Below are 26,116 nucleotides of genomic sequence, written 5' to 3'. Positions count from 1 at the left end.
TTTACTTCGTTACATAACTTACATTGCGTGACACGTTCCTTCGTTCCTTCATTTTAAAATATGCTTTTTAAAACGTGTTGTTTATTTCAAGGTCGTCGTCTCTTCTTACGGGCATTCCCGAGTGATCTATTCTTTTGAGTCGATTCTTTTGAAAGCATTAATTGAACAATGGGCAAAACCATATGAATGGGCTAATGAATCAGTTCAAATGATTTGTTCAGTTCGCAGCACGATCCGAATCATCTGAAGCAGGATTACTCACTCCTCGTAGCGCGAAACTTAAGAACACGCAGAACACAAAGAGCGTTGGATGAAGTGGATATTAATCTATATCTATACAATCAAAACTGCAAATGTGTCATATTGTTTGCCAGCAATGATAAATGCCCGCCATATGCGCGCACCCGCGCGACCTGTTCGTCAGACACCGCAACATGCGCGTTACCTGTCAGACACAGAGACGTGGGCTTGCAGAAATATACATTTGAAGAACAGAAGGAAGAAAACTTGTTGATGGGCGTGTGGTTCACTGTTTACTGTTTGTTTACAAGTAAGAGCGTTTCACAACACACACGTGACACAACACGAGAAAACATGAGCTTTGTTCAAAAATGTGTATTTCATTTAAGAGAGCACTGCAGATGTTCTAGATCATCTTAGGAAATGCTCTGAGTTTAGTTCATGCTTTAGTTTGACATGGTCTATTATTCTAAATAAGTTGTGTAAACTACATTGACATCAGGACTAGATGAAATTTACAGAAATGCTTGTCTCTTCTGTGTTTGTCTATTCTTTAGTCTCTCTAGTATATTGCAAAGATATCTGCTTATGATAATTAAAAATATTGATTAAAATGTAATATTAAAATATTGGCGTTAATATTAATTTTATGTAGTAGGCCTATATAATCAGATACAAAGTAACTAAGTAACTAGCTACTTGAGTAGTTTTTTCATTGCATACTTTTTTACTTTTACTCAAGTAATTTTTAAAATAGTGACTTTTACTTTTACTTGAGTAACAATTTCTCTAGTTACTTGTACTTTTACTTGAGTAAAGATTTTGGCTACTCTACCCACCTCTGTTCATAGTACACATTCAACGAGAATTAGCTATTTTTTTTCAAAATTGTTTAAATTAACAGTGTATCTGAGAGCTGTTTCTTGATTTATTTTCCTTCAACGCAATAAGTAGACACATCAGTCAATTAGGTAAGGGAAGTCTCTCTGTCATGTGTTAAAAACCACTGTTGACCACTATAACACGTCAATAACCGGCTCACATTTCTGTGACCGACTGCTTATCATCATGCCGTTACTCCTCATGCCCTAGTTCTTCTTCATTCTACAAACTTATCTTTATTCAGCTATAAACTACTTATAGTTTAAGTCCATATGTAAGGAATGGTTAAAGAGATTTCAATTGGAATAAAATGAGTGCCTTAAAATACATCCATAATTAAATGCTTCGATTAATGGTGGACGTTTGGTGAATGTTTTAACCTCCATCGTGATTTTTCACTCAGCATAAAATGAAGAGGTTTTGCACTGATTTGCTCTGCACAAAACACTTCAAAGCAAATAACAAAACCCATTTTTATATGCGTAATATATATTCACAACAAATGTTCTAAACCGGTGCACATAATCATATCACATATCACAAACCAAAAGATGTGCTTTAAAATTGATGTCAGAATGTCATAAAGAAGAATTGCAGGTAACATGAAAACAGAGCAGATACATTCTCAGCTTATAAACTACAACTGCAGAATCATATAATAGATGCGTACAAATCCTCTATTCATATCCAACCACCTTTACGTAAGACGATGACCTCATTTTACGGACTACTGATTAAACAATCCAGTTTACAAAAGACACACATCAAATTACAAAGATCGACCGCAGATTCAGAATCCCCTCCGGCTGACCGTCTCCATAAAAATGAGACCCCAGTTGGCACCGGCTCACCCTTATCTGCAGCGCACCAAATTACCATCCCACTGCCGGCTGTTTAAGCAATGATACATTAACGCTGCACCAGAAAAGAGAGTGCGGACTGCAACCCCCGAGCACAGATCCCTCACGACCTAAATAACCACCATGCATTCAAGAGCCAGGTTGTCATAATGGATCTGAGCCTGGCTGCTAATGGTTATTTAATATGGCCATCTCCACGTTCACTCCTTCTGCATACTGAGCACACGGCGAAGGCCCTAAACCCTCTTTAACACTTATTCAAGCTGACAGGAAAAATGAAAGCGTTTGTCCTCTCAATGGAAAAGTAATCACAGCTACATTATCCCTCAGCTCGGCCCTATCATGCTAACGCAGGGGACAAATGTCACCGAGATGTATTTAAACACTGATGGAACGCCTCTGTTTGATTCACGCCATGGAGCTGATTAATAAGAATAAATAAATATAAAATCCTCAATTTGTATGTAAATGCGCTGAGGAAGGGGCAGGCGAATCCATATCAGTTGCTTGCGATAGCCGCATCTAAAGACCAATCGTCATGAAGTGAAGTGTAAATTGGTAATTATGGACATTTACAGGGATGCGTCCATCCCGCGTGTCTTATAGAGATGGGTAGCTAGACTTGCGTGATAGGGGCTGCATGACTGGGGCCTTGTTAGCATACAAACAGAAATCGGCTAATCGGCTCATAGCAGTAGGGAGACAGTCAGATAGCTCTGTTCCAAAACCTAGTGAACTGTCTTGCTGTCTACCACATAGTTAGCTGCCTTCTAAGGGACCATTTATACAGGAATTAAAACATCAAGAGCAAAAGAATGGACATAACTGATTTATAATGTTCTAGCTATGTTGTGAAAGCAAGTGATTTAATAGAGTTTGATGTTAGCATATATTGCTAAGCTAACAATGCGAGATAAAAAACCTGAAAACAAACAAATATTGGTGGCTCCCCACTATTTGTCAGCCTGTCTTTGATGCACTTAATGCTGTTTTTAGATTAGAAAGCTGTCTAGTTTAAGGTTTTGAAAGCACTTTTTAGAACATAACAGCGTTTTAGTTCTTTTCTATGGTGAACAGAGGGCTGGTTAGCATGTTAAACTCGCTTGTTAGGTAGAAAGGTTCAGAAGGCCACAACTGAGGTGTCAGTTGATGCCCTTTTAACACATTTGAATGGAGGGCAGAGCTTTAAACACATACGAGTTCCCTCACAAAGACCACTTTTATAGTAGAAAGCGAGAAAAAAAGGCTTGGCTTTTGAATTTGTGAGCATAATGGTTTTGGACAAAAGTCATTCAGGTATGTTTATCTGTGGCTTCTCTGTAAATAAGAGCGCTTTGTGTTAAATTGGATTTCGCAGATGACACCGCCAGGCAGAATGCATCCGCTCAAGTGCAGCTCTCATGAGAAACTTATCAAGATCGCCCGCATCACACCCATAAACACCCTCATGCAGAGTATCAGCGTTAAATAAAACCTGCATTTAAATATTAATAGTGGTTGATTGTTGGGTAGTGAGGCTGATCTTAAGAGTGCTACGCAAATGAATATTAATCATTATTGAGGCGGAATTGTGCGCTCACACTTATTCATATTCTAATGTATTTATGCTAATCATTTCTCCTCGATGTGTGTGCGTTTATGAGACTTTGAGGGAAGATGTATAGTCTATATTGGAGTAAAATGGAAAATTCTTGAGTTTTGAAACATAATTTAACATTTAATCGAGATTTAGCAAACCATGGTTCGTGATGTATGCTTGTTTGATGTTATTATATATTACATTTCTAATAATAGATGTGCCATTTGGGGAACAAAATATGCCTCAATGATGAGTTCAATAGAACTTAAGCTCTGTCAACAGTATGTGGCACATAATGTTGAATACGGCCGAAATAAAAATTCAACTCATTCCCAGGTTTGTAAAAATAAAAATCATGCTTACAGTAATGTACATAACATCAAACCAAATGAATATTCTGTAAATTATTCAGTTAAAAGACTGTTGTCCTAATCATACTTTTTCAAGTATAGGACTACATTCACATATGTTGTCAGTGCACATACAGTATGTTATCCATCCTTTTAGTATCTTACAATGCATTTGTGCTATATTAGTAAAATATTAGTATGTGCACAACCTGGGTATCAAACCCATGAGCCAGTACTAATTGTTAAGATACAGAAAATCATTTTCTAGCACAATAAACTTATATGAACTTCTGTGTTAAAGGAATTAATTTCTTCATGAAAACATTTTCCTACTGGTGGTTTTTGCGTAAATTGCGTAAAGGTGGTTTATAAAAATGAAAATATTAGCCATAGACTTTGCGAAGATGAGGTTTGTAAGGTAGGATGTACATTGTGGCTATGATTTAGTTTATTCTGGTAAAATGTTTTGTTCCACAGCCTTCCGCTGAGTTAAAACTATGCTTGCAATGCCATGCTTCCTCCAGAGCTTAACTTGTTTTAAACCTAAATAAAAGGAAATTGTAAAACACAAAACCAACAGCGTTTATAGGTTAAATTATCTGTTAAGACCTTTCTGGCCAATGTAACCTGCCCAGAGGAGCCCTTACAATCAGTCGAGAAGTCAAGATGACTTAACTGGAAAACCTTATTTGATGAAGTCTTGCTCAATCCCATCAAAGTGGGTAGCTTTGATATTTTCCCACGAACTAACGGATGGCCAACGCTGATAGCAGCCAATCCATTACTGTCAGCCGTGGGGCGAGAGTCATTAATTACTTTACCCTCTCTCGATCATCGCCACACACACTGGAAGCCCAGGTGTGAGGGACAGTGCTGATTATGATTCTACAGATTGCAAGAGATTAATCTTCCCCTCGTAAAAATAGCGGACCACAGAGGTCCTTTCATTTCAGATTGTAATCATTCTCTTAAAATAATAATTGCCTTTTCCTGCCCGGCATGTTTTACATTACAATGCGTGTTTGGTGTCTATTGATGGGGTTGTCGTATTGTGCCTGGTTCTTTGAAAAGGCTGAACTTGTGTGGCAGTCTGCGGCGATTAGTGATTGTAATGTTTTAATATTCAGATGACATTATAGTTAGTGGGTACTATTGGAGTATGCACTATGAATTTGTATAAGCTCCATTGCTAAATATAGGCACGACACATACTTTAGTGAAAGGTGTGAAAGCAGATATTTCAAGCTTGATTTCATGTGTTGTGCAATTCACTGTGAATTGTACAGGTTACGTTCTCAATATTGGTAAAAGATGCATTACAAAAACTACAAAACACAAACTACGAAAAATGCTTCTAATTTCTTGCTAGTACGGTTCTTTTTGTGGTAAAAGTGTTTTTTCTGTCCATTGATTACTATTGGGAAAACCATGCTTTTACAACAGTAATCGTGTTTTTGGGGGTTTAACTGTAGTAATACAATGATACATTTTCAACTGTGCAACCAAAAAAACCTTCTCTGCTATAAACAAAAACTATGCCTAAATCATGCTGCATTTTAAAGAGAGAAGTGGTATTGATGTTATATCTAAACTGGAGAACAAAAATGGATTTATTCACCTTGATGAAGGCACAGAAATCTAGTGACCAGAAAAGTCAACCACCCGGTCAGTAATCAGTACTAGTAACCACATGCTGTACTGTAGGAACATGCTAACAACGCTTTAGCAACCGAACGGCAACACCCTGGCAACACAACAACAATACCCTAGCATCATGGACATGGCTATTGCACAGGCCAGCACCACTAAAATTCACGAAAATAGAAAAATCAAAGATAATTTTCCATGCCTTTGTTTTAAAATTTCCTTTTTAGGTAAATACTGAAAATGTGTTTACACATTTTCACACACATGACTTTAACAGCATTCTGTAAGATTTGTCTGTTTGCCAGAGCACATCTCACTAGTGTCTTAAAATGACACATGCTCCCAAACTAATTTACTCAGACACACACACACACACACACACACACACACACACACGCACACCTACACACACACACATGTGCGCGCGCACGCAGTCACTCAAACTGTCAATAAACAAGACACTGTAGCATTATACTACTGCAAGCATAAAAAACAGTATGTTTAAATACTATGAAAGTTAATGCTACTTTGTAAACTGATTTGAGAAACACATCTATTACTCAGGAAGGAATTATTCCCCTTTGGACATTTATTTTGCTATGCAAACTGTTCCTAAGGGAGAACCAACAAGGGGTCATTTTTGAATATGAAACAGAAACGGGGAGGGGGGCTGTCATTGAGTGACACATAAAACCTTTGAATGCTAAACTCTAATCTTTCATATTGGCACTGGACTGGATGTCAGTTTTATACACTGTCAGTGAATTGTAGACCACACAGATGTCCTCATTCACAGATTTTGACAGTTGCTTAGACACAATTTCTGAAACTGGAGCCTTTTCCCTAAACACATAACTTCACGTTTCTCTTGCAAAAGTTAAAATCAATTCAACTCCCAAAATGATGTTTTTGCATGGAAACGCAAAAACATTCCATGATTCACTCAATGTCAAACACTTCTATCTTGTGTTCTTTTCATGTGCACAGCTTTAATTCCCTTTATTGAGGTCCAAGTTATGCATATTAGGTACAGTATTTAACCAAAGTATTAATGTGGCTTCTGTCAATTATTTTGAGTAAATTGTTGACACAGTGTAAGATTAGAGGAAGGGCTATTTGTGTAAATTGCAGAGGTGGGTAGTAACGCGCTACATTTACTTCGTTACATTTACTTGAGTAACATTTTGGGAAATATGTACTTTTTAAGTAAAATTAAAAGTGTGTACTTTTACTCTTACTTGAGTAAATTTCTAATAGAAAATCTGTACTTTTACTTCGTTACATAACTTACATTGCGTGACGTTCCTTCATTTTAAAATATGCTTTTTAAAACGCGTTGTTTATTTCAAGGTCGTCGTCTCTTCTTACGGGCATTCCCGAGTGATCTATTCTTTTGAGTCGATTCTTTTGAAAGCATTAATTGAACAATGGGCAAAACCATTTGAATGGGCTAATGAATCAGTTCAAATGATTTGATCAGTTCGCAGCACGATCCGAATCATCTGAAGCAGGATTACTCACTCCTCGTAGCGCGAAACTTAAGAACACGCAGAACACAAAGAGCGTTGGATGAAGTGGATATTAATCTATATCTATACAATCAAAACTGCAAATGTGTCATATTGTTTGCCAGCAATGATAAATGCCCGCCATATGCGCGCACCCGCGCGACCTGTTCGTCAGACACCGCAACATGCGCGTTACCTGTCAGACACAGAGACGTGGGCTTGCAGAAATATACATTTGAAGAACAGAAGGAAGAAAACTTGTTGATGGGCGTGTGGTTCACTGTTTACTGTTTGTTTACAAGTAAGAGCGTTTCACAACACACACGTGACACAACACGAGAAAACATGAGCTTTGTTCAAAAATGAGTATTTCATTTAAGAGAGCACTGCAGATGTTCTAGATCATCTTAAGAAATGCTCTGAGTTTAGTTAATGCTTTAGTTTGACATGGTCTATTATTCTAAATAAGTTGTGTAAACTACATTGACATCAGGACTAGATGAAATTTACAGAAATGCTTGTCTCTTCTGTGTTTGTGTATTCTTTAGTCTCTCTAGTATATTGCAAAGATATCTGCTTATGATAATTAAAAATATTGATTAAAATGTAATATTAAAATATTGGCGTTAATATTAATTTTATGTAGTAGGCCTATATAATCAGATACAAAGTAACTAAGTAACTAGCTACTTGAGTAGTTTTTTCATTGCATACTTTTTTACTTTTACTCAAGTAATTTTTAAACTAGTGACTTTTACTTTTACTTGAGTAACAATTTCTCTAGTTACTTGTACTTTTACTTGAGTAAAGATTTTGGCTACTCTACCCACCTCTGGTAAATTGTTTAATATATTAAAGATTCTATCCCCTGGCAAAACTGTCCATGGGGGTTATGGCACTGGTCCACTTTCAGAAAGTGATTTTTTATAGCCGCATGATGAAAACGCTTTTATCTATTTTCATAATTTTGAAGATATTTTGAAATATATATTTTGAAATGTACGGCATATTTGTCTTATCTCTCATTTGTCCATTTGTAGTCCAAGAGTGACACAGCTTACCCCACTTTCCCCTGCTTGTTTTCAAGCAATAGTCATTTTCTTTGAAAAGCCATCGATGTCAGGAAGGTAAAGTTGTATGACAAAAACGAGGCAGTTGATATCATAATGAAAATCCCTTACGTAGATATTGTTTAAGCTTGTGTCAAAGGCTCTGAGCCACAGCAGCCTTTTATACCACTCTGCCAAAGAAGAAAGGGTAAAAAAACCTTGCCTCCATTTAAGTGTGATCCAGAGAGCTTACAACTGTAATTAAATCATTAAATTCTTGTCCATGCTTGGCAGAGCAGAGAGAAATTAACTTCCCCACCAACCTCATTTTCTATTTGAACATGAAATAATGATTTTCTGCCAGTCTAATTACAGAGGCAACATCTGATCTGTGCGCCATCCGATGGGGATTAACTCCAGCACAGGCATTAGAGCTCATTACCAGCCTGAGTGCAGAAATATTACATCTTGTAATTGGATGGAGAGATTTATACACTGATCTGGGGCCAGTTTTCGGAAGATTGTAATTACAAGCTTCATTGGTCAGCTACTTATCTAAACTTCGCAGGAAAACAAACCGTGCAAGAGTGCATCATATTAACCCGTGACCCTTACGCAGACGCCAAATGCTTCTTTTAGGTTGAAGAGGAGATGGGTTTTCTCCGTATCTATTACTTAAGAATAACTGGCTGTGAGCTCATCCGTTTGACCGCCATAAGGAAATTGTTCTCCTGACTAAATGGGAAAGAAGAATATTGATTCCAAAAGATTCCAGCCCTTTGTGGCTAAGAGCAGGTGTAAAAAGGAGCAATGGGATGATGTTCACGTAATTTGCAGACACTATTTCTGTTTGGTTTTCTTTAGCACTTCACCTACTGAGTCCAGCGTGCAAATCAATGCTAATGGGTTAGAGTACTGCATCTGATCTCGATCTATAAACACTATTCAGTCTTCAGAAGTCCTACCGTCATATTGTTTATATTTCAGGTCACAGTGATCAATGATGAGGTCTTCATGAGTCACTAAAGCCACAGAAGACGTTTTGCTTCATCTGAACATGTACAGTATTTGTTCATTGAGTTATGGGTTATATAACAAAAAAGTTAATTCTGCTTTCATTTACGTATCCTCATGTTGTTCCAGACCTTTTGCTTATGCTTTTATATATTTTTCATTGAATCAAACAAAGGAATACCTCTTTCCAAATGACAGTTCATAGTGAACATCTCCAAAAAGGAAAACAAAACACTAAATGTATGATAAACGTGTAAAGTCTAAAGTCAGTGATTTCAGATATTTGAGGTACAACCTCTGTTTTGGCCATCCTCCCTTTTCAGAGCTCGTGGGACATGTCATTGCATAGGCAGGTGTCCAAATATTCTTCTAATAAAATATACTTTTGTGTTTCATAAAAAATAGAATGTGGGTTTGAAATAACCTGATAGTGAGTAAGCAATGACAGACGTTTATTAATTTATCAAATTATTTATTGTAATATCTTTTATTTAAAAAATTGAAAAATGTGAGATTCTAGAGTTAAACAGAGTTTTATCTTCCGATATCAAACTCTAAACTTTGCACATCTTCTGTTTTTCTTTCCAGGCTTCTTATTTAGAAGGGAATATATTTTTATGCACATCTTCTATCTCAGGAAGACCGATATTACATAATCACCAAATAAAAAAAAAATAAAGCTTCAAACATATTTTGTCATCATCACACATATTTGCTTTAAGAGAGCTTTAGTAGAATCCTCAATAGGTTAGCAGCACAATTTTAATTTTTAATAGCATTCTACCTAATCGTATTATTAATATATTTACTGTGCAAAATCAGTATGGGTCTACAATATATTCTTGTGAAATTAATTCAAAATCACAACTTCATTGGACATTTTTTTAAATTGTATTCATTTAAATTTTATTTTAAGGTTATATAAGGCATAGGCTAAGACTAAGACAAGACGATTATTTGTACTGAGCTTTCACACTGAAAGGTTGACATTAGATGAACACTATAGCTACAGACTCTGACGTCATGACTAATCATTTTAAAGACTGTAGAACTCTGGTCAAAAATAAGCAATTATAATTGATTCGTTCCTTATTTTGTTATATTTATTCTTAGTCTGAGATCAACAACTAAGCATCCACGTCTTGCTCGTTATTTATTTTGTGTTATTTTAAGCATAATGGCAGTAGTAATATTAGGCTATATATATATAAAATCTTTTTAAAGGGTATTTGTTTGTGTAAAACTCTGTAAAACAAAAATCGCATCATCTTCACGGTGAAATAAGATTTGTGAAATGTTAATAATACGGCGATTGCGATGTTTAGATGATAATAAATCATTTCTCTCAGGGATTAATTTCAAAGGTGTGTCAGAGCCCTTTAACACATATCTTTTATACATAGCTATTTGCCAGAAAACTGTTTTCATATTAAATAGTATTGTTTATATTTTTCTGATTGTAAATCAATATTACTACTTTTCTTAAATATATAGAATTCATAAAATGATAGTTTAAAACGTTTAAATTGGCTATAGCAAGTATCAATTTATTTGTTGAGTGTTGTTTGTCTCGTTTGTTTAAATTATGTTTATATAAACGCAATTTTATGAATATATATATATATAAATTATATATATATATATATATATATATTATATATACCAGATTATCAAAAAGAGACATTGTGTGTGTAAAAGAGAGAGAGAGAGAGAGAGAGAGAGAGAGAGAGAGAGAGAGAGAGAGAGAGAGAGTTTTGGGGTGGGAGGAGGGGCCTGTGAGACACTAGAAATGTCAATCACATTCGTGTTTTGAACAATCCCACTCAATGTGAGTCTGACCTCAGTGCACCTCAGACAGACTGTGACTCTCCGTGAGTTTCCCCACTCAATCCCGTGTGTCAGAGGCTCGATCGGTGGTTGTTATTCATCGGTAGAGTCATGTATAAGTACATCAGACCGGTGCACGGGCCGGCCGTTGGGCGAGCCGGTGCGGATCTGAACGCGTCGGGCTCTCTCTCCAGTGTCCTCACCAGTATGTATGGAACACCCTTCGCCAATGCGCACGGATACAGCGCTTTCCTTCCCTACTCCAGCGACCTCTCCATACTGAACCAACTGGTGAGTCAAACATTTACAATAATCACAATACCGATGTTTATAATTATGAGTGTACTCAAGTAAATTATTACTCACATTTTATAAAGCTGATCATAGGACTGAAACGGTATAATTAAAGGATGTTAATTTTATTTAAAATAAAAATGAACTTCTAGAAGCAGAGAAAAAAAAGGATTTGTAGCAATGAGAAGTTCAAATATTTCGTTATTTTACAGAACCTTGTTTGTTCTATTGCTTTTAAAAACAGGAACACACAGATCTGATGATAAAATGTATGTTTTTAACCTATTCCTGTCATTTTAAAAGTGTTTAAATAAAAAAAGACTTAAATACATTTAATTCGTTTTTATTGGCTGATCCAAACTTACAATGTAACTAACTTATCAATAATTTATTTCTATGTTTATTTAGAAACACAAAGGTCAACTCATGAAATCCTCAAGTTGATTTTTTTTCCATGAGGAGAGGTTCTTTGCTGGACCTGTTAAAAATGTTTTGTTGGACACATGTGTTTCAGTGTTGAATACTAAATGATCTGGTTTTATACAAATATATTTATATTTAATATGACATCTATAAGCACATTTTCACTTGATCAAATGTGAAATACAGGAAAAAGCCATAAAAACTAATCCTAATAATATTTGCTCATTCATTGCTTTGGACTGTGCTCATCTATAATTGAAAAATTAAATGCAGATTTCTCAAAAAACACATATGCTCATGTATATTTGTTTTTATTTGAAGGGCTCACAATACGAGTTCAAAGACAGTCCCGGTGTTCATCATGCAGGGTTCCCTCACGCAGCCTTCTATCCATATGGACATCAGTATCAGTTTGGAGATCCGTCCCGACCCAAGAATGCCACCCGTGAGAGCACCAGCACCCTGAAGGCCTGGCTCAGTGAGCACAGAAAGAATCCCTATCCTACGAAAGGCGAGAAGATCATGTTGGCCATTATTACTAAAATGACTCTGACTCAGGTGTCCACCTGGTTCGCCAACGCCCGGCGAAGACTGAAAAAAGAGAACAAAATGACCTGGGTTCCCAAAACACAAACGGATGAGGAAGGTAACGTGTACACGAGCGACATCGAGGATGGGGACAGGAAAGATGAGGATGAGGAAATAGACTTGGAGAACATCGACACAGAACATTTTGAAGACAAGCAGGATTGTGAATATGGGGATGATGTGAAATCAGTGTCTAAAGTGTCCGACCGGACTGATTTTGATACATCTGAGGAATATGATGACAGAGAAGCTGAGAAGAGTTTTGTGAACAACATTATTAAAGAACAAATTGATACAGACTCACACGAGGCTGATCGAGACCAAATAAAAAAGAGCCCGGCAGCACAGCAGCCCTTAGACAATGTAAGTCCAACTCAAAAGCCAAAAATCTGGTCTTTGGCTGAAACTGCAACAACGCCAGACAGTCCCACAAAGTCTTCTTGGATTCAGAGGAACTCTGATGCTCAAGCAGTCAGAAATCCTCTCCATGTTCAAAACTGGACCAAAATGGCTTTTTCTGCCCATCAGATGGCATTAACCAGCCATTACCTCGGACTTAAACACCAAACCAACTTACAAAACCACATACACATGAAGCATGGAGAGCAGAGGACTCACACCTTATGAATAAACCGGACTTTTGTTTTTAATATTTTTCTTCCTCACAGGAAATTTTTGAACTATCAGAGAAACATTACATTTTTACATGATGCCCTGAATTTATAATAGATTATTAAAGCTGTCTATTAGCTCTTCAATTAATATGAGATTATATGATGTGTTTTATATTGCCGACTTGTTCACATAGGCTACATTTTGTCTTCAAGTAACAAATAATCAAAATTAGCCTATACGGTGGTTTGATTCAGACTCTATTCATATATATAAAAACATGAATCTAAATAAATAGTTTATACAATATCAGTATGAGATACTTCACAGATAGGCTATAATGCCTGTATGGAATTTTTAAAAGGGTCTCGTCCTCTAATGGTCTCATAGCCTTCTTAAAACACACACACACAGCTTTGTTCAGATGAATTGTGATTTGTGTTATTGTAGCATATCCGTTTTAAGGATTCGCAATAAAGTCACACCAGAATTTATGTTTATCTTTAGGAAAGTGTTTTGATGAATTCTCTGTTAATGTAATTTCAGATGACTGGATGTTTTGTTGCTTTCAAAAATTTTGCATTAGCTTCATTTATATATGAGGGAAAATGAATATTTCAAATGATTTTGTAAATTAAATGAAAAATGTACCTGGAATAATATTGTACAAAGACATATATATTTTGATTATTAAACCAAAATCACATAATGTCTTCTTTCTTTCTTTTATTTGAAAGATTTGCATTTAATCTTTAAAATCCAAAACAGCTTTATTTTATTTTTCCTTAAAATATTCACGTCTAATTTTAACCTGCTCCATTAAAGCTGTCAATATTAAGAACTGAAAATGCCGACGTCAATTAACAACTACAGTAGGCTATGGATAATGTTTAGAGTCGTGCAGTTGTATAGTATTGCTTATCCAAGGCTAAAATATTAATGAATGAGGGATTTTCTTTAAAAAAGCAGATGGCTCATATTTGACACGCTGTCATTCAAATGAACTTCTTAGCGTTACAGCGCCCTCTGCAGGCACTGAAGTGACATATCAGAGACACATTTTGAGATCACAATTTTCCAAGCGTAATTTGCTTAGCTCAATTCGCAAAATTATCTTGTTGTTATTTGTATTTAACTCGTTTGTTTTGTAAATCTCTAATGGAACTTAAGAAATGCAAGGTGGCAGAAATGCACTTAGTAGCCTACTATTTAGGACTACTTTTTATTTTATATCAATTCATGACTAGTCAAGGTTTTAAATCATATATTTAATGACGTGTACAGCTGATTATGCTTGAAAACATACGTTACAAACATCTTACAGTGCAACTTGCACTATATTCTCCTGAAGTTATTGAACAGATGATATTTTCCTAATAACCTCTAAGACGTCACTCTGTATTAAACCTAGATTTGACAAACAGTTTCGGTGACACCTGACTTACATTTTTGTCTGCACAAAAACTCTTTTAACAAAAACTCTTTTTTGAACTACTTTTATAAGATGTAGGTTAACGGTGTTCTTTGGCTATAGACCTGTCATAGGAAAGAGCAATACTTAAAGATTGGTAAAACATTATTTTTATGAATCATCACACAAAAAAGAAAGTCGGGTTTGAGTTTGGAATAACATGAGCGTGAATATTGAAGCTGTTGTATTTGCTTGCAGTTTAGAGGACAAACTAGGGAGGTGATTTCATGCTTGCGTCTGACCGGCTTTCAGAGGGAAACTCTTTCAGCAGGATACAATGGACCTTCGTCTGGATTGGGGGGAAAGAAGACAGACTGGAGTCCCTCCATTCACCCGTCACTGAGTTAAAAATTCCTCACCCTATTCCCACAAGGCCCTTTAAAGGAGTTACAGAACAATTATGTTAATAGATTGTTTCTTGAGTAAGCATTAAAGCGAATGAAGAGACACAATTATCACACGTCTCTAAGGGTCTATTCTTCAGTGATCATCAAGACTGAATCTGCAACTGGACTGACAGAAGATTATTTTTTACAGATGCTGCATTTTAGTATACCTTCTGCCTTTTTTAGCATTGAAACATGGTTTAAAGAGACAGAAATAAAGAGACAGCTCAAGCACTGTTTGCTCGGGCAATTGCTTGTATTTGTGACCCTGCATGGACCACAAAACCAGTCACAAGTAGCACAGGTTTATTTGTAGCAATGGCCAACAAAACACTGTATGGGTCAAAATGATCGATTTTTCTTTTATGCCAAAAAACATTAGGATATTAAGTAAAGTGGATGCAGCAAAATCGCAAACAAAAATGTCTGGAAATATGCCTACAAACATCGCTCACTGCAGCCCGCTCTTTGGGAATTACCCACTCAAATTTCGTATCTATGTAAAGCTTAGAATTTCTGCTTTCGAGTTCATCTACTCTCCACAACGTCATTATAGCGGTAAGCCAATAGAGAGCGTTAAAGCTGTTTCTTCTTAGCAACGGCCTGCTACAGCGCCTCTGATGGATAACTTTTAAGGGGATTTTCTCAATATTTAGATTTTTTTGCACCCTCAGGTTCCAGATTTTCAAATAGTTGTATCTCGACCAAATATTGTCCTATCTTAACAAAGTATTTATTTTGCTTTCAGATGATGTATAAATCTCAATTTCGAAAAGTGTACCTTAAAGACACATTTATGGACGAAGTCTCTGTACTGAAGTCATTTCAACTATTTTAATATTGGCTAGTTGTAAGTTGCTTTAACTTATACAAAAATGAAACTGCAGATATCAAAGGTAAATATAAAATAAATTAATAAAGAAAACTTGCTTTTTTACATTTTATGATTTATGTCTGCTAATACTGATGGTTTGGTGGTTCTGCTGTTTTTGTCCAATACCTTGTTCTAACACATGTTTCCACACTTCCCATTGTTTTGCTTATATCCCTCTTTCCCAACATAAAGACCACGTGAGTGGATTTTGCTTCTCACCCTAAAGGATGTTTAGATATTTTTACTGAAAGACTATTTTAGATTATATTTTTTCTGAAGGACAATTAAGCAGGTGAGGAAATTCCATAGTTTACTGAATGAGGGAATCAGGACTGTATACTGTAATAGGGACATGGGTGTGTGCTTTTTGGACTTAGGCCACTAACAGTCAGGCCAAACCACCATAGCCGCCACAGAGAAACACTTAAATCCATTCAGACCACCTTAGCAACTGCATAGCAACGCCAAAACAAACACCTACAATATGGTGAGAAGTTTTGAATCCTGTAAAATGTAAAAGCGTTCAAAGAATACCCTTGAAATGAATGTGATTGTGATTCCACCTGTAGACAAATCAAGTTTTTAACCTTTGATCAGCTGATGGGACATGAACGCAGGACAGTACAGCAGTACAGTAGCATAACCCTGAAAACAACTTCCCTAAATGTTCTCACTGCTCCACCATATCATCATGCTGCACCAAAATGTAGAGGCAGTGTGCGAACTAATAAGACACAACTTCACTTTTATTTGAGAAAATGTGCTGGCAGTCAACTAACATGACTGCGTGAGTTTCAACATGATGTCTGTCGGCCACAGCTGTGGGACATGTGAGTGAATGAGTAATACTGTAATCCTTAAGGTCAATCTTCAAACATGTTTGTTTTATCATTCTTGTTTTGTGTAAGATTAGATCGTGATCTTCATGTTTATTCAAATTTATTTGTTCTATTTGTTTCTTTACAAACATAGTGTAAAAATTTTGTTTTTTAAAGTTTAACATTTCACCTGTCTAATCAAAAAAATATCACACTGTAAAAACAATTCCGTAAAAAAATGGACATTTTCTGTAAGATGGAGTGACAGAAATATGCCACATAAAATTTTCTGTAAAATTACAGGATATATAATAAATAGTTTTCCCAGTCTTTCTTGTAAATATGCCGGCTTTTTCTGTAATTTTACAGTTTTGACCGTATTTAAAAAAAACTGTAAAAATTAAAACCTTGTCAAATAAAACCGGAAATTGTCTTCGCCAGAAAAAAACTGTAAAATTACAGTTTTTCCCTGTAATTTTCCCCATGTTTATTTATATGTAAATTACCGGTGTTTTTCTGTAATTTTACGCTTGTTTGACCGTATTTCAAAATACATTAAAAAATCCGTACAGTCAATTCAGTTTTTTACATTTAACGTGGAAAATCTGTAAAAAAACAGAAATATTCTGTAAAATTATGAGTTTTTACAGTGTAGATTTAACAAGATATAATTTAGTTATATTCTCTAATAAATAATAGTTGTTCAAACCAGTGGCTGGGTTTCTGGGTTTTTAAGGTTCTAATTACGGTCATTTTATGTTAATTGAAAACAGCTTTTGTGTTTGTCTATATCTGAGTTTGTCTAAAACAACCCGACATTTTCAAATAACCAGAACCCACCTAAACATCCGTCCAACTTCTGTCATCCTCAGCCTGCTGTAATACTCACACAAAACTCTCCCTGGAAACTCCCATGACCTTGAGAAATGTGAGACCTAAGATCACTCTCTAACTAAATAATCAAACATCCAAAATAGGACTTCCTTACTGGGCTGTCACCCCACAGGACCATGGGAAATCGCATGGCTAATACAATTTTACAGGTGGATTCACAAGAAGATTGGAATGTAATTACCAGTATTAAAACCTCAACCTCTATGAATTCCCTGGAGTCTCGCTCACCCTGTTTTCAGGATGGACTCTGTATGAGTTATATTGAAAGAAATATACAGTTGTTGAAAACTGTGAGTTTGGAATAAACATATCTTAAACAGATGAGCAGATGATCGTTTTTTTTTTTAATTGAGGAAAGCAAACATTAAATGGGATATTGGGTCAAATGGTTAAATCCACATCCAGAATAATTAAGTGGCTTGAAATCGTGTTTTCTGACACTTATCCGCGGTGACATTGCTGTTTCCAAGCGTTTTATAGCAAATCTTTATCAGACAAGAATATTAACTAGTCCCATGGGTTGCTTTTTATTCAAACTTTAATAAAAAATGTATTTTTTTCTGTTTTGGAAACTTGTATGCCTTTTTTCTTTTTATTCCTGGATACAGAAGTAATATGTATTGCATTTCAAAAGCTATAATAATAAACAATTAGCGGAATAAACATAAAACATTTCAATACAATTTTTTTGAAAAATAGTTATATACAGTATTTACACACATGCATGCATGCACGCACACACACAGAATCCAATAATTTTATATTATGTCCACTACAACAAAATTGAACTACTATAAAAGTTGACGTACTTTGCTACCATAGATATATGCTAGCTATGAACTTAGTCTTTGCCTTTGGACCATCATTTTTTTATTTCTATTGTTCTAAAACACAATGAACAAATGAAAATTCTCATCATTTACTCACCCTTAAGTTGTTCCAAATCTATATACATTCCATTGTTCTGTTGAACACAAAGAAAGAAAAGATGTTCCAGAAATGTCAGTTGCTAACATTTTTCCAAATATCTTTCTTTGTTTTTAACAGAATAATATACATTCATACAGGCTTGGAACATATTGGGGGGAGGGGGAGTAATTCATGACCAAATTTTCTTTTTTAGAGTATCCCTTTAAGATGTGGTGGGAATGACATGAAAATCATTGTAAAAATCTTTATAATGTTTTATAAAAGTGACAGAATACCCTTAATGCATGTCACCATTGAACACCTTTAGCTGACAAATCTAAAGCTGATTCACAGGGAACACACCTATTAATAAAAAAGTATCTGTAAGTCACCTTGAATAAAACTACAGTGATAAACAAAGTGTTATGCAGCTTGGGCAACCCTTTGCAGTTACCCACAGAGATGAGATGTTGTGTCTTTGTGTGAGCAGAGGTAAATATAAAGTTCATTGACCTATATGAGGAGTATGATCATTACAGATATCTGCAAAGTGAATTAAATCTTACAAAACCTGACGGTCGCTCCTCTCACATGCCTGTTTAAATAGCACCAAGATGAGAGAGCCATATCTTTCCCGATGACCCAGCACCCATGTCCTTCACTGGCCTGACGGTGAAGTGTAGTTGGCTTCTAGTGGTCACATTTGCCAGCTCGCACAAACTCTCTAATGAAACACCACACCAGCAGCGAAGAGTGCTGGTGAGCTCAGCTCTGATGTAACTGTATATGTACACAAGCACACACCTGTGTCTAATATAATCATTGCAAAATGATTGTCATTAACATAATGCCAAAACCAAACAAAAAAACTCTGTTTTTATATTAATGTAATACACTAATGAAATCATTCTGTACACACAAAATTATTTATTTCATTAACCTAAAGTCAGGACATTAAATCTTACTAACTGTGTAAATAGTTTTGGGCAATTCATTTTAAATTATGGGGTGAGGTGCCATTATTAGATGAGATGAAAAAATACCTAGATATTTCTTAGGGTAGTTTTCATGATAGGGTAGATTAGAGCTTTGAGAAACACATTTCCTCTTTATTAGATAAACAGAATACAATGTACAGTAATACATCTCTCCACAAAGTTGATATTCTTTGGTTTAGACATTGAATCTAAAGAAATCTGTTAGACCTCACTGACTCAAGATATCAGCTAAGTTCAGAGTTTGAGAGGCAGGTCAGGGCTGAAGACAGGGCCTTGTGGCACTCCATAAGTCTATTTTGTAAAGGTACTTTGGTACTTTGGGTTAGAAAACTATCTGACATGATGTGCCCTCTTAGAGCCAAGTTTCCACTCCCAACACACCCGATCGCGCTGTCTTGAGGAATTTTACTCACAAACATATGGACATATTAAAAAATGATGAACCTTAAACATGAAACCTTAGACACATCTCTTCCGTCAACACCTAACCGATCAGTTCTGACTTCTATCTCTTTTCTACTCTTTCTAAAAATAAAAAACACTCTGTATACTGTGGTAGGCTATATGAGACCATTTTTTTATTGCACTTATGCTTTTTGTTGTCCTTATGTTGTTCCTATTGCTTCCATTGTTTACCTCATCTGTAAGTCGCTTTGGATAAAAGCGTCTGCTGAATGACTGAGCAAAAGTCATTGTTGAGCAAAAAGGTTTAAGCATTTTCTTGTGTCAGCTTGAGTGAAATGTGTATTGACATTCGCTCAATCACAGGAGTCCACATGTAAAACCAAGGCCAGCTAAACAAAAGCATCAGTCAGGAGATCAGCTGAAAATTTTATTTTGAGAGCACACTACCCGTAGGCAATGCTTTAGAAAAGCTCACACCTGTAGAGAAAAACATTACCACACACTTAAATTAAATATGAAGACATTCAGCTGAAAAACACAGAATTTCGTCTGACTGACTAGATTTAGGTATTCAATAACTCTGTGTTTTCAGTACTACTATTGTCAGAACTGCTTTCGGTTGGATTAATACACTGTAAAAAACAATTTGTTGAGTCAACACAAAAAACATTGTTACCCCGCTGCCTTAAAATGTTTTGTTAAGTTGACTATAAATTTCTTGTTGTATTAACTTACCTTCAAAGTAGAGTCAACCTTTTAAAATTAGTCCTTTTAATTATTTTTCCTAGTTGACTTAAGTATTATTTTCTAGTTCAGACAACAAATGTATTTGTTATTTTAACTTATCAATGAGTCAACTTAAGCACATTTGTACCCCACTGCCTTACATTTTTTTGTTAAGATGACAAACATTTTTGCATTGTGTTAACTTCATCGGCACAACATTTTTGCAATCAAACTGACTTTACAAGTCATTTCAATCTGATATTTTACTATTATATTACATAACAAACTTATTTTACTGTTTACTTTCCATTTCAACTGCCTTGTAAAATCAATTTGGTTGCACTTCAAAATTTGTTTTTTTTTACAGTGAAGAAAAACTAGCACATCAAACTGTATTAAAATATGAATTACAACATGTAATTACTGTATAATATTCTTAGGAGATTGTGTCTATTTAAATAAACTCGTTCACATGAGATGTGTAAACAAACATGACCCAACATTACAACATTTGCAAAAGGTATACAAAACCCAGAAACTTCTCTTAAAAAAGTTACTTTTAGGTAGCAACTTGTTGCAGAGACCATGCACACATGAAGACCAGCTGCTTCCTCCAATGTTCATTATGTGTTTTTGCATAGCCTCAAAGGCTTACTTTTGGGGTGTTTGGGGTAGTCAATGTTCACAGCATAAAGTAAACCCATCAGGAGTCCAAAAGCCTTGGGGACATCCGAGATATCAGTAAGAACCTGACATTCTTCAAGAATTGGCGAGATTTCATTTATTTCCTTTGGAAAGACGTCTTCGCGTAGCTCCTCACTTACAATCAAAATATCCATGTGAATGCCTCTAAGAAAATCATTTTATCAGTTGGCTGAAAATACAAAAGGAAAAATATTGAAATGAGTAAATTTAGTAAGCACTCAGATATTGATGTAAGACAGGCTGGCAAGCGCTTTCAGACACTCGACAGTGTCCTATTTTTGATTCAACGCGACTAGTTTTCAGGTGTGCCTATTATGATGTAATTTCTACAACTTCTTTACTTCAAAGAGTGACCTCTGTGATGTATTTTTAAACATACCCCACAAAGCTTTAAAATACTGGAGGAATCCTTAGACATGCCAAAAAAAAGCAGTTCTAGTGTGAGTCCTGAAATGAGTCCTGAAATGTCAATGAATGAACACAAACACACACACACACGCACACACACACGCACACACACACACACACGCACACGCACACGCACACACACACGCACGCACACGCACACACACACACACACACACACACAATACACAAGAACATTGCAAAAAACTAAATATTTTAAACAGAGTATTGTGTGAATGCCAAATAAAGAAATCTTATTGGATAACAAAAAATACTTACATTAGCATCAAGCCACAGTAGGATTTTGTTTGGCAAATGTACATCTAGGCCACTATAAAAGGACCTCATGAGGTCAGCGGACATCAGCTGGCTGAATTCAGCAACAATCTAAAAAACAAAAATGACAAACTCAAAAACCATTACAAAATTAAAATGAGAAAGACAGAGTAACACCATGTCTACACCGGACATGACGCGACGTGACACACGACTTGTTCTAATGGGATTGTTGCGTTGCACCGCGCCACGTCCGGTGTGGACAAAATTTAAAAGTATAATGGGTTCTAATACGTTCTATTGTCTCTTGTCGCATCGCACCGCATCCGGTGTAGACACGGACTAATAGCGATAATGAATCTTGTGATGTCCCATGCTGCCTAAATAAATGATTTTTCAAGTCAATTTGCCTTCAGTCGGCATAAAAACAAGGTAAGGGACACAACTTGTTGTAGTGACTTTGATGTATAATGCCTTGTTATTATACACTGATTTGATGAACTACGAGAGCAGAGATTGCATGTCCTCTTCATTCAACTGTCATCCAGAATCCATAGAACAGAGGGTCTATTTTCTTCAAAATAATACATTTACATTACATTTAATCATTTAGCAGAAGCTTTTATCCAAAGCGACTTACAGATGAGGGAAACAATGGAAGCAATTGGAACAACATAAGGACAACAAAAAGCATAAGTGCAATAAAAGAAAACGTCTTGGTTACGGATGTAACCTCGGTTCCCTGATGGAGGGAACGAGACGTTGTGTCGAACCGACAGAATGGGCTTTGTCTTGAGAACCTATCATCTTCTGAGTATTTAGAAAAGGCCAATGAAAATTGGCGAATGAAATTTGCATGCCGGGCTCCTCCCCGGATGTCCCCCCAACGCAGGCGGGGGCCCGTCCACCGCCCCGACACTGCATGCCCGTTGCACCCCAACCCTGCAGGGAGGCATCCGTCGTCACCACGACGTGCCTTGACACCTGCCCTAGGGGGACTCCTGTCCGCAAAAAGGTCATGGAAGACCAGGGGGTCAGGGTGCATCGGCAGACAGGCGTGATGACCATACGCCTGCTGCCGGTGTGCCACGCTCTCCAAGGAACCCGACTCTGCAGCCAGTGTTGGAGCGGTCGCATGTGCATCAACCCGAGGGGGACCACCCCCACCGAGGATGCCATGTATACGAGGAGCCTCTGAAATTGTTTCAGGGGCACCGCTGACTGCCTGAGAACCTTCAGGCAGTTCAACACTGACTGGGCGCGCTCTGTAGTCAGTCGCGCTGTCATGGAGACCGAGTCGAGTTCCATACCGAGAAAGAGGATGCTCTGCACGGGGGAGAGCTTGCTCTTTTCCCAGTTGACCTGTAGCCCCAACCGAGCACCAGGTCCCTGTGTGTACACAACAGATCTCGCGAGTGTGCCAAGATGAGCCAGTCGTTGAGATAGTTCAGTATCTGCACACCTCTTTCCCTGAGGGGAAGGAGGGCGGCTTCCACGATCTTCGTGAAGACACGTGGAGACAGGGACAGACCGAAGGGGAGGACCCTGTACTGACATGCCCGCCCCTCGAAAGCGAACTGTAGGAACAGCCGATGTCGAGGGAGGATCGAGACATGAAAGTACGCGTCCTTCAGGTCGATTGCCACGAACCAGTCCTGACATCTGACAGACGTCAGGATGCGCTTCTGCGTGATCCTCCTGAACGGCAGCTTGTGTAGGTGCTTGTTCAGGGCACGCAGATCTAGGATGGGGGGCAGCCCCCCGCCTTTCTTGGGACAATGAAGTACGGGCTGTAAAACCCGTTGAACATCTCGACTGGTAGGACGGGCTCGATCGCTCCCTTCGCCAGAAGGGTGGCAACCTCGGCCCAAAGCACGGGCGCATCCCCACCTCTGACTGAGGTAGAGAGGATGCCCCGAACTTGGGAGGGCGTCTGGCGAACTGGATCGCGTAGCCGAGACGGATCGTCCTCCCTAGCCAGCCTGACGGCCTGGGAAGCTGAGCCAAGCTCCCAGGAACCGAGACAGGGGGACTAGGGGGTTGATCTGCTTCATCGCCCGTGGGGGGTGGTTCGATGGCCAGCAATACGGATCCCTTGCCGGGGGAGGGCCCCCGGGGAGGAGATTGGCTCTGCTGTTTTTCCTGCCTGGCGATTGCGCAGCTCAACGCACTGTCTGATTGAGAATGCTGAGGGCTGGTGTTTATACTCAACGTTGTGCTTCGCCATCGTCGTGCCGAGAGTGGGAGCGGCTGTAATGACCCAGAGAGAGAGGAAGCTCTCTTTGTGAGTAAGTGGGCGCTAGCCCCCCGGAGGGGGCCAGCAGGTGGTGAGACGGGGTAGGAACCGTCCCTCTCCGATCCCCCAGCGATGGAGTGGCTGGGGTCGGGCCTGATGTTATTCTCGATCTCCCTGGGGTCTTCCCATGAGGGCCGCTTTCGCCGCGGCTGCTGATGGGGCGATGGTCTCCTCTTCGGTGTCTCTTCCGGGGGGGCTGCCTGAGTGGGGGGCGCCAGAGCCGGAGGGCGTAGTCCTGCCGTCATGGAACGGGGAGCAGACGAGGTGGTGGCTGAGTCCCGTGGGAACACAGCCACCTGTGATGCAACATCTGAATCGTCAACCGCCCGCAGTGCAGGCAGGACGTATCCACAACGTCTGCCCCAGCGTACTGGAAGCAGACATCATGTCCGTCCCCCTCCTCAATGAGTGTGTTGCACCCATGAGAACAGCGGGACATGCCACGCTGGAGAGATTTGCTCTTTTAGAGAAAAAAACTTGAATACTTCTGAAACTGCCGAGACGCCCAGGGGAAGTCGCTGCAGGAAGGGACCATCCGCTGCACCACGTCATAAGATTCCAGCAGTAATTCGGCATAGAGATTGAAGTCTCGAAGTCAATCACTGTGAAGGCTCCGAAGAACAAAAGGTGAATGAATGCAGCACGCCGTCTCCCTTTTATACCCGGATATCCGGGGGCGGAGTCCGGCATGCAAATTTCATTCACCAATTTCATTGGCCTTTTCTAAACTAGTCAGAAGTTGATAGATTCTCAAGAGCGAACCCCATCTGTAGGCTCGACACAACGTCGAGAGACCGACAGAAAGGGAACAATAATTAACTGTATTTATGGAAGTTGCTGAACATTTCTATTGTAAAACAAGTTAAATGCGTTGCTAATTACATCGTAGGTTGCACTTGTTTACCATTAACAGAATTTCCTCAAACTTCTGTAAACAGCAACTCCCACCTTCTTTGATTTGATTGGATATCATAAACATTTTGGCTGACTGAGCTGAGCAAACACGGCAAGCTACTAGCCTAGTAAACGCGCGGGGTGGTAAGATTAGTTTACAATATAGTTAAAACCATTGTGAAATAATACTAATTAAAAACTCATCGTTAATGCAGAGAGAAGAATGTCTGTCAGGGTCACCAAGGCGGGAAACTGAGAGACGTGCAGGAGATCCTTGATCTGCTTCAATCTCGCGATACTTATATGATGCGATTGTTTCAAGAAGCATTTTTTTTTTAGTTTAAACAACAATTGTGCTCGTTAATTCAACTTTCACCCTAGTTAAGAACCAAGAAACTTACATTTTCTTGTTGTCTCAACAATTTATAAAAAAAATGTTGTGTCTACAAATAAAAATAAGTTGAAACAACTAAAACCGACAATTATTTTTTTACAGTGTATGGGTGGAGAAAAGAGAAGGGGATGTGAGGGAAAGATAGGACAGCAGAGGAAAGAAGACGAAATGGAAGGTAATAATAAGAACACTAATTAATTTCATGGGGTAAAGCAATAAAATACGTGTTTCATGCACTCAAGAGATGACAGCAATACTTGTTTAAACAGACTGATGGGCCGACTTCCAGGTGTATCCACAGCAGCATGTATTTTATTTCCGGAAGCCTTTGGCAGGTAAGGGATGGCATTTGTCAGGTGAATAAAAAGACAGGATTGAGGTGTATAAAATATTCAGCAAAACCGTAATGATTCCCCTGGACACAGCAAAAAAGGTCGAAAGAGAAAGAACTAAGGGTGGAGAACATGAGAAAGGAAATACAAAGAAAACCTGTCCTCTGTTGTTGTTTTTTCTCTGTGGGAAAAGACTGACAAAAGAGCTGAAGTGCCAAATAGATTCCTTTCAAATGCGTCTATCACTTTCTCCAGTGGCATCAAAGTACAGCGGTGCTTATGAATCAGGACTGTTTGAAAGCGCTCAACAGAGCGGTAATAAATGTGTGAAGATGGTCTTGTAAAAATCATCTCTGAGGGATGGAAAGAAGCGTATCAAAAAGCATTTCCATCTCCAGCCACATTCATATTTCATTTTGTTATTATTATTATTATTATAAAGTTTGGTCGACTATTTGAT

At 37.9% G+C, this 26,116-nt stretch overlaps 2 protein-coding genes across 2 annotated transcripts; one reads left to right on the top strand and one right to left on the bottom strand.

Moving 5' to 3' along the window:
* Nucleotides 1-10,971: 10,971 nt before the first annotated feature.
* Nucleotides 10,972-13,539, top strand: irx3b (iroquois homeobox 3b). The gene is made up of 2 exons (XM_057330025.1): nt 10,972-11,247; nt 11,995-13,539. Exons 1-2 carry the CDS (start codon nt 11,068-11,070, stop codon nt 12,886-12,888), a joined length of 1,074 nt encoding a protein of 357 aa, XP_057186008.1. The 5' UTR covers nt 10,972-11,067; the 3' UTR covers nt 12,889-13,539.
* Nucleotides 13,540-20,054: 6,515 nt separating this feature from the next.
* LOC130552261 (proline-rich protein 36-like) lies at nt 20,055-26,041 on the bottom strand. The gene is made up of 2 exons (XM_057330482.1): nt 21,744-26,041; nt 20,055-21,228 (listed from the first exon to the last, which is right to left on the bottom strand). Exon 1 carries the CDS (start codon nt 24,279-24,281, stop codon nt 22,461-22,463), a length of 1,821 nt encoding a protein of 606 aa, XP_057186465.1. The 5' UTR covers nt 24,282-26,041; the 3' UTR covers nt 20,055-21,228; nt 21,744-22,460.
* Nucleotides 26,042-26,116: the final 75 nt, after the last annotated feature.

Source organism: Triplophysa rosa, linkage group LG3, assembly GCF_024868665.1.
Source record: "Triplophysa rosa linkage group LG3, Trosa_1v2, whole genome shotgun sequence".
Taxonomy (NCBI): Eukaryota; Metazoa; Chordata; class Actinopteri; order Cypriniformes; family Nemacheilidae; genus Triplophysa; species Triplophysa rosa.
The sequence above is the reverse complement of the archived record's forward strand: the minus strand, read 5'-3'. Positions and strand labels throughout refer to the sequence as shown.

Excerpts from the sequence above, each read along its gene's own strand:
- irx3b (XM_057330025.1), top strand. The coding sequence starts at position 11,068 with ATGTATAAGTACATCAGACCGGTGCACGGGCCGGCCGTTGGGCGAGCC. Across the intron at positions 11,248-11,994 it reads TCTCCATACTGAACCAACTG|GGCTCACAATACGAGTTCAA; the intron begins GTGAGTCAAACA and ends TTTTATTTGAAG.
- LOC130552261 (XM_057330482.1), bottom strand. The coding sequence starts at position 24,281 with ATGACGGCAGGACTACGCCCTCCGGCTCTGGCGCCCCCCACTCAGGCA.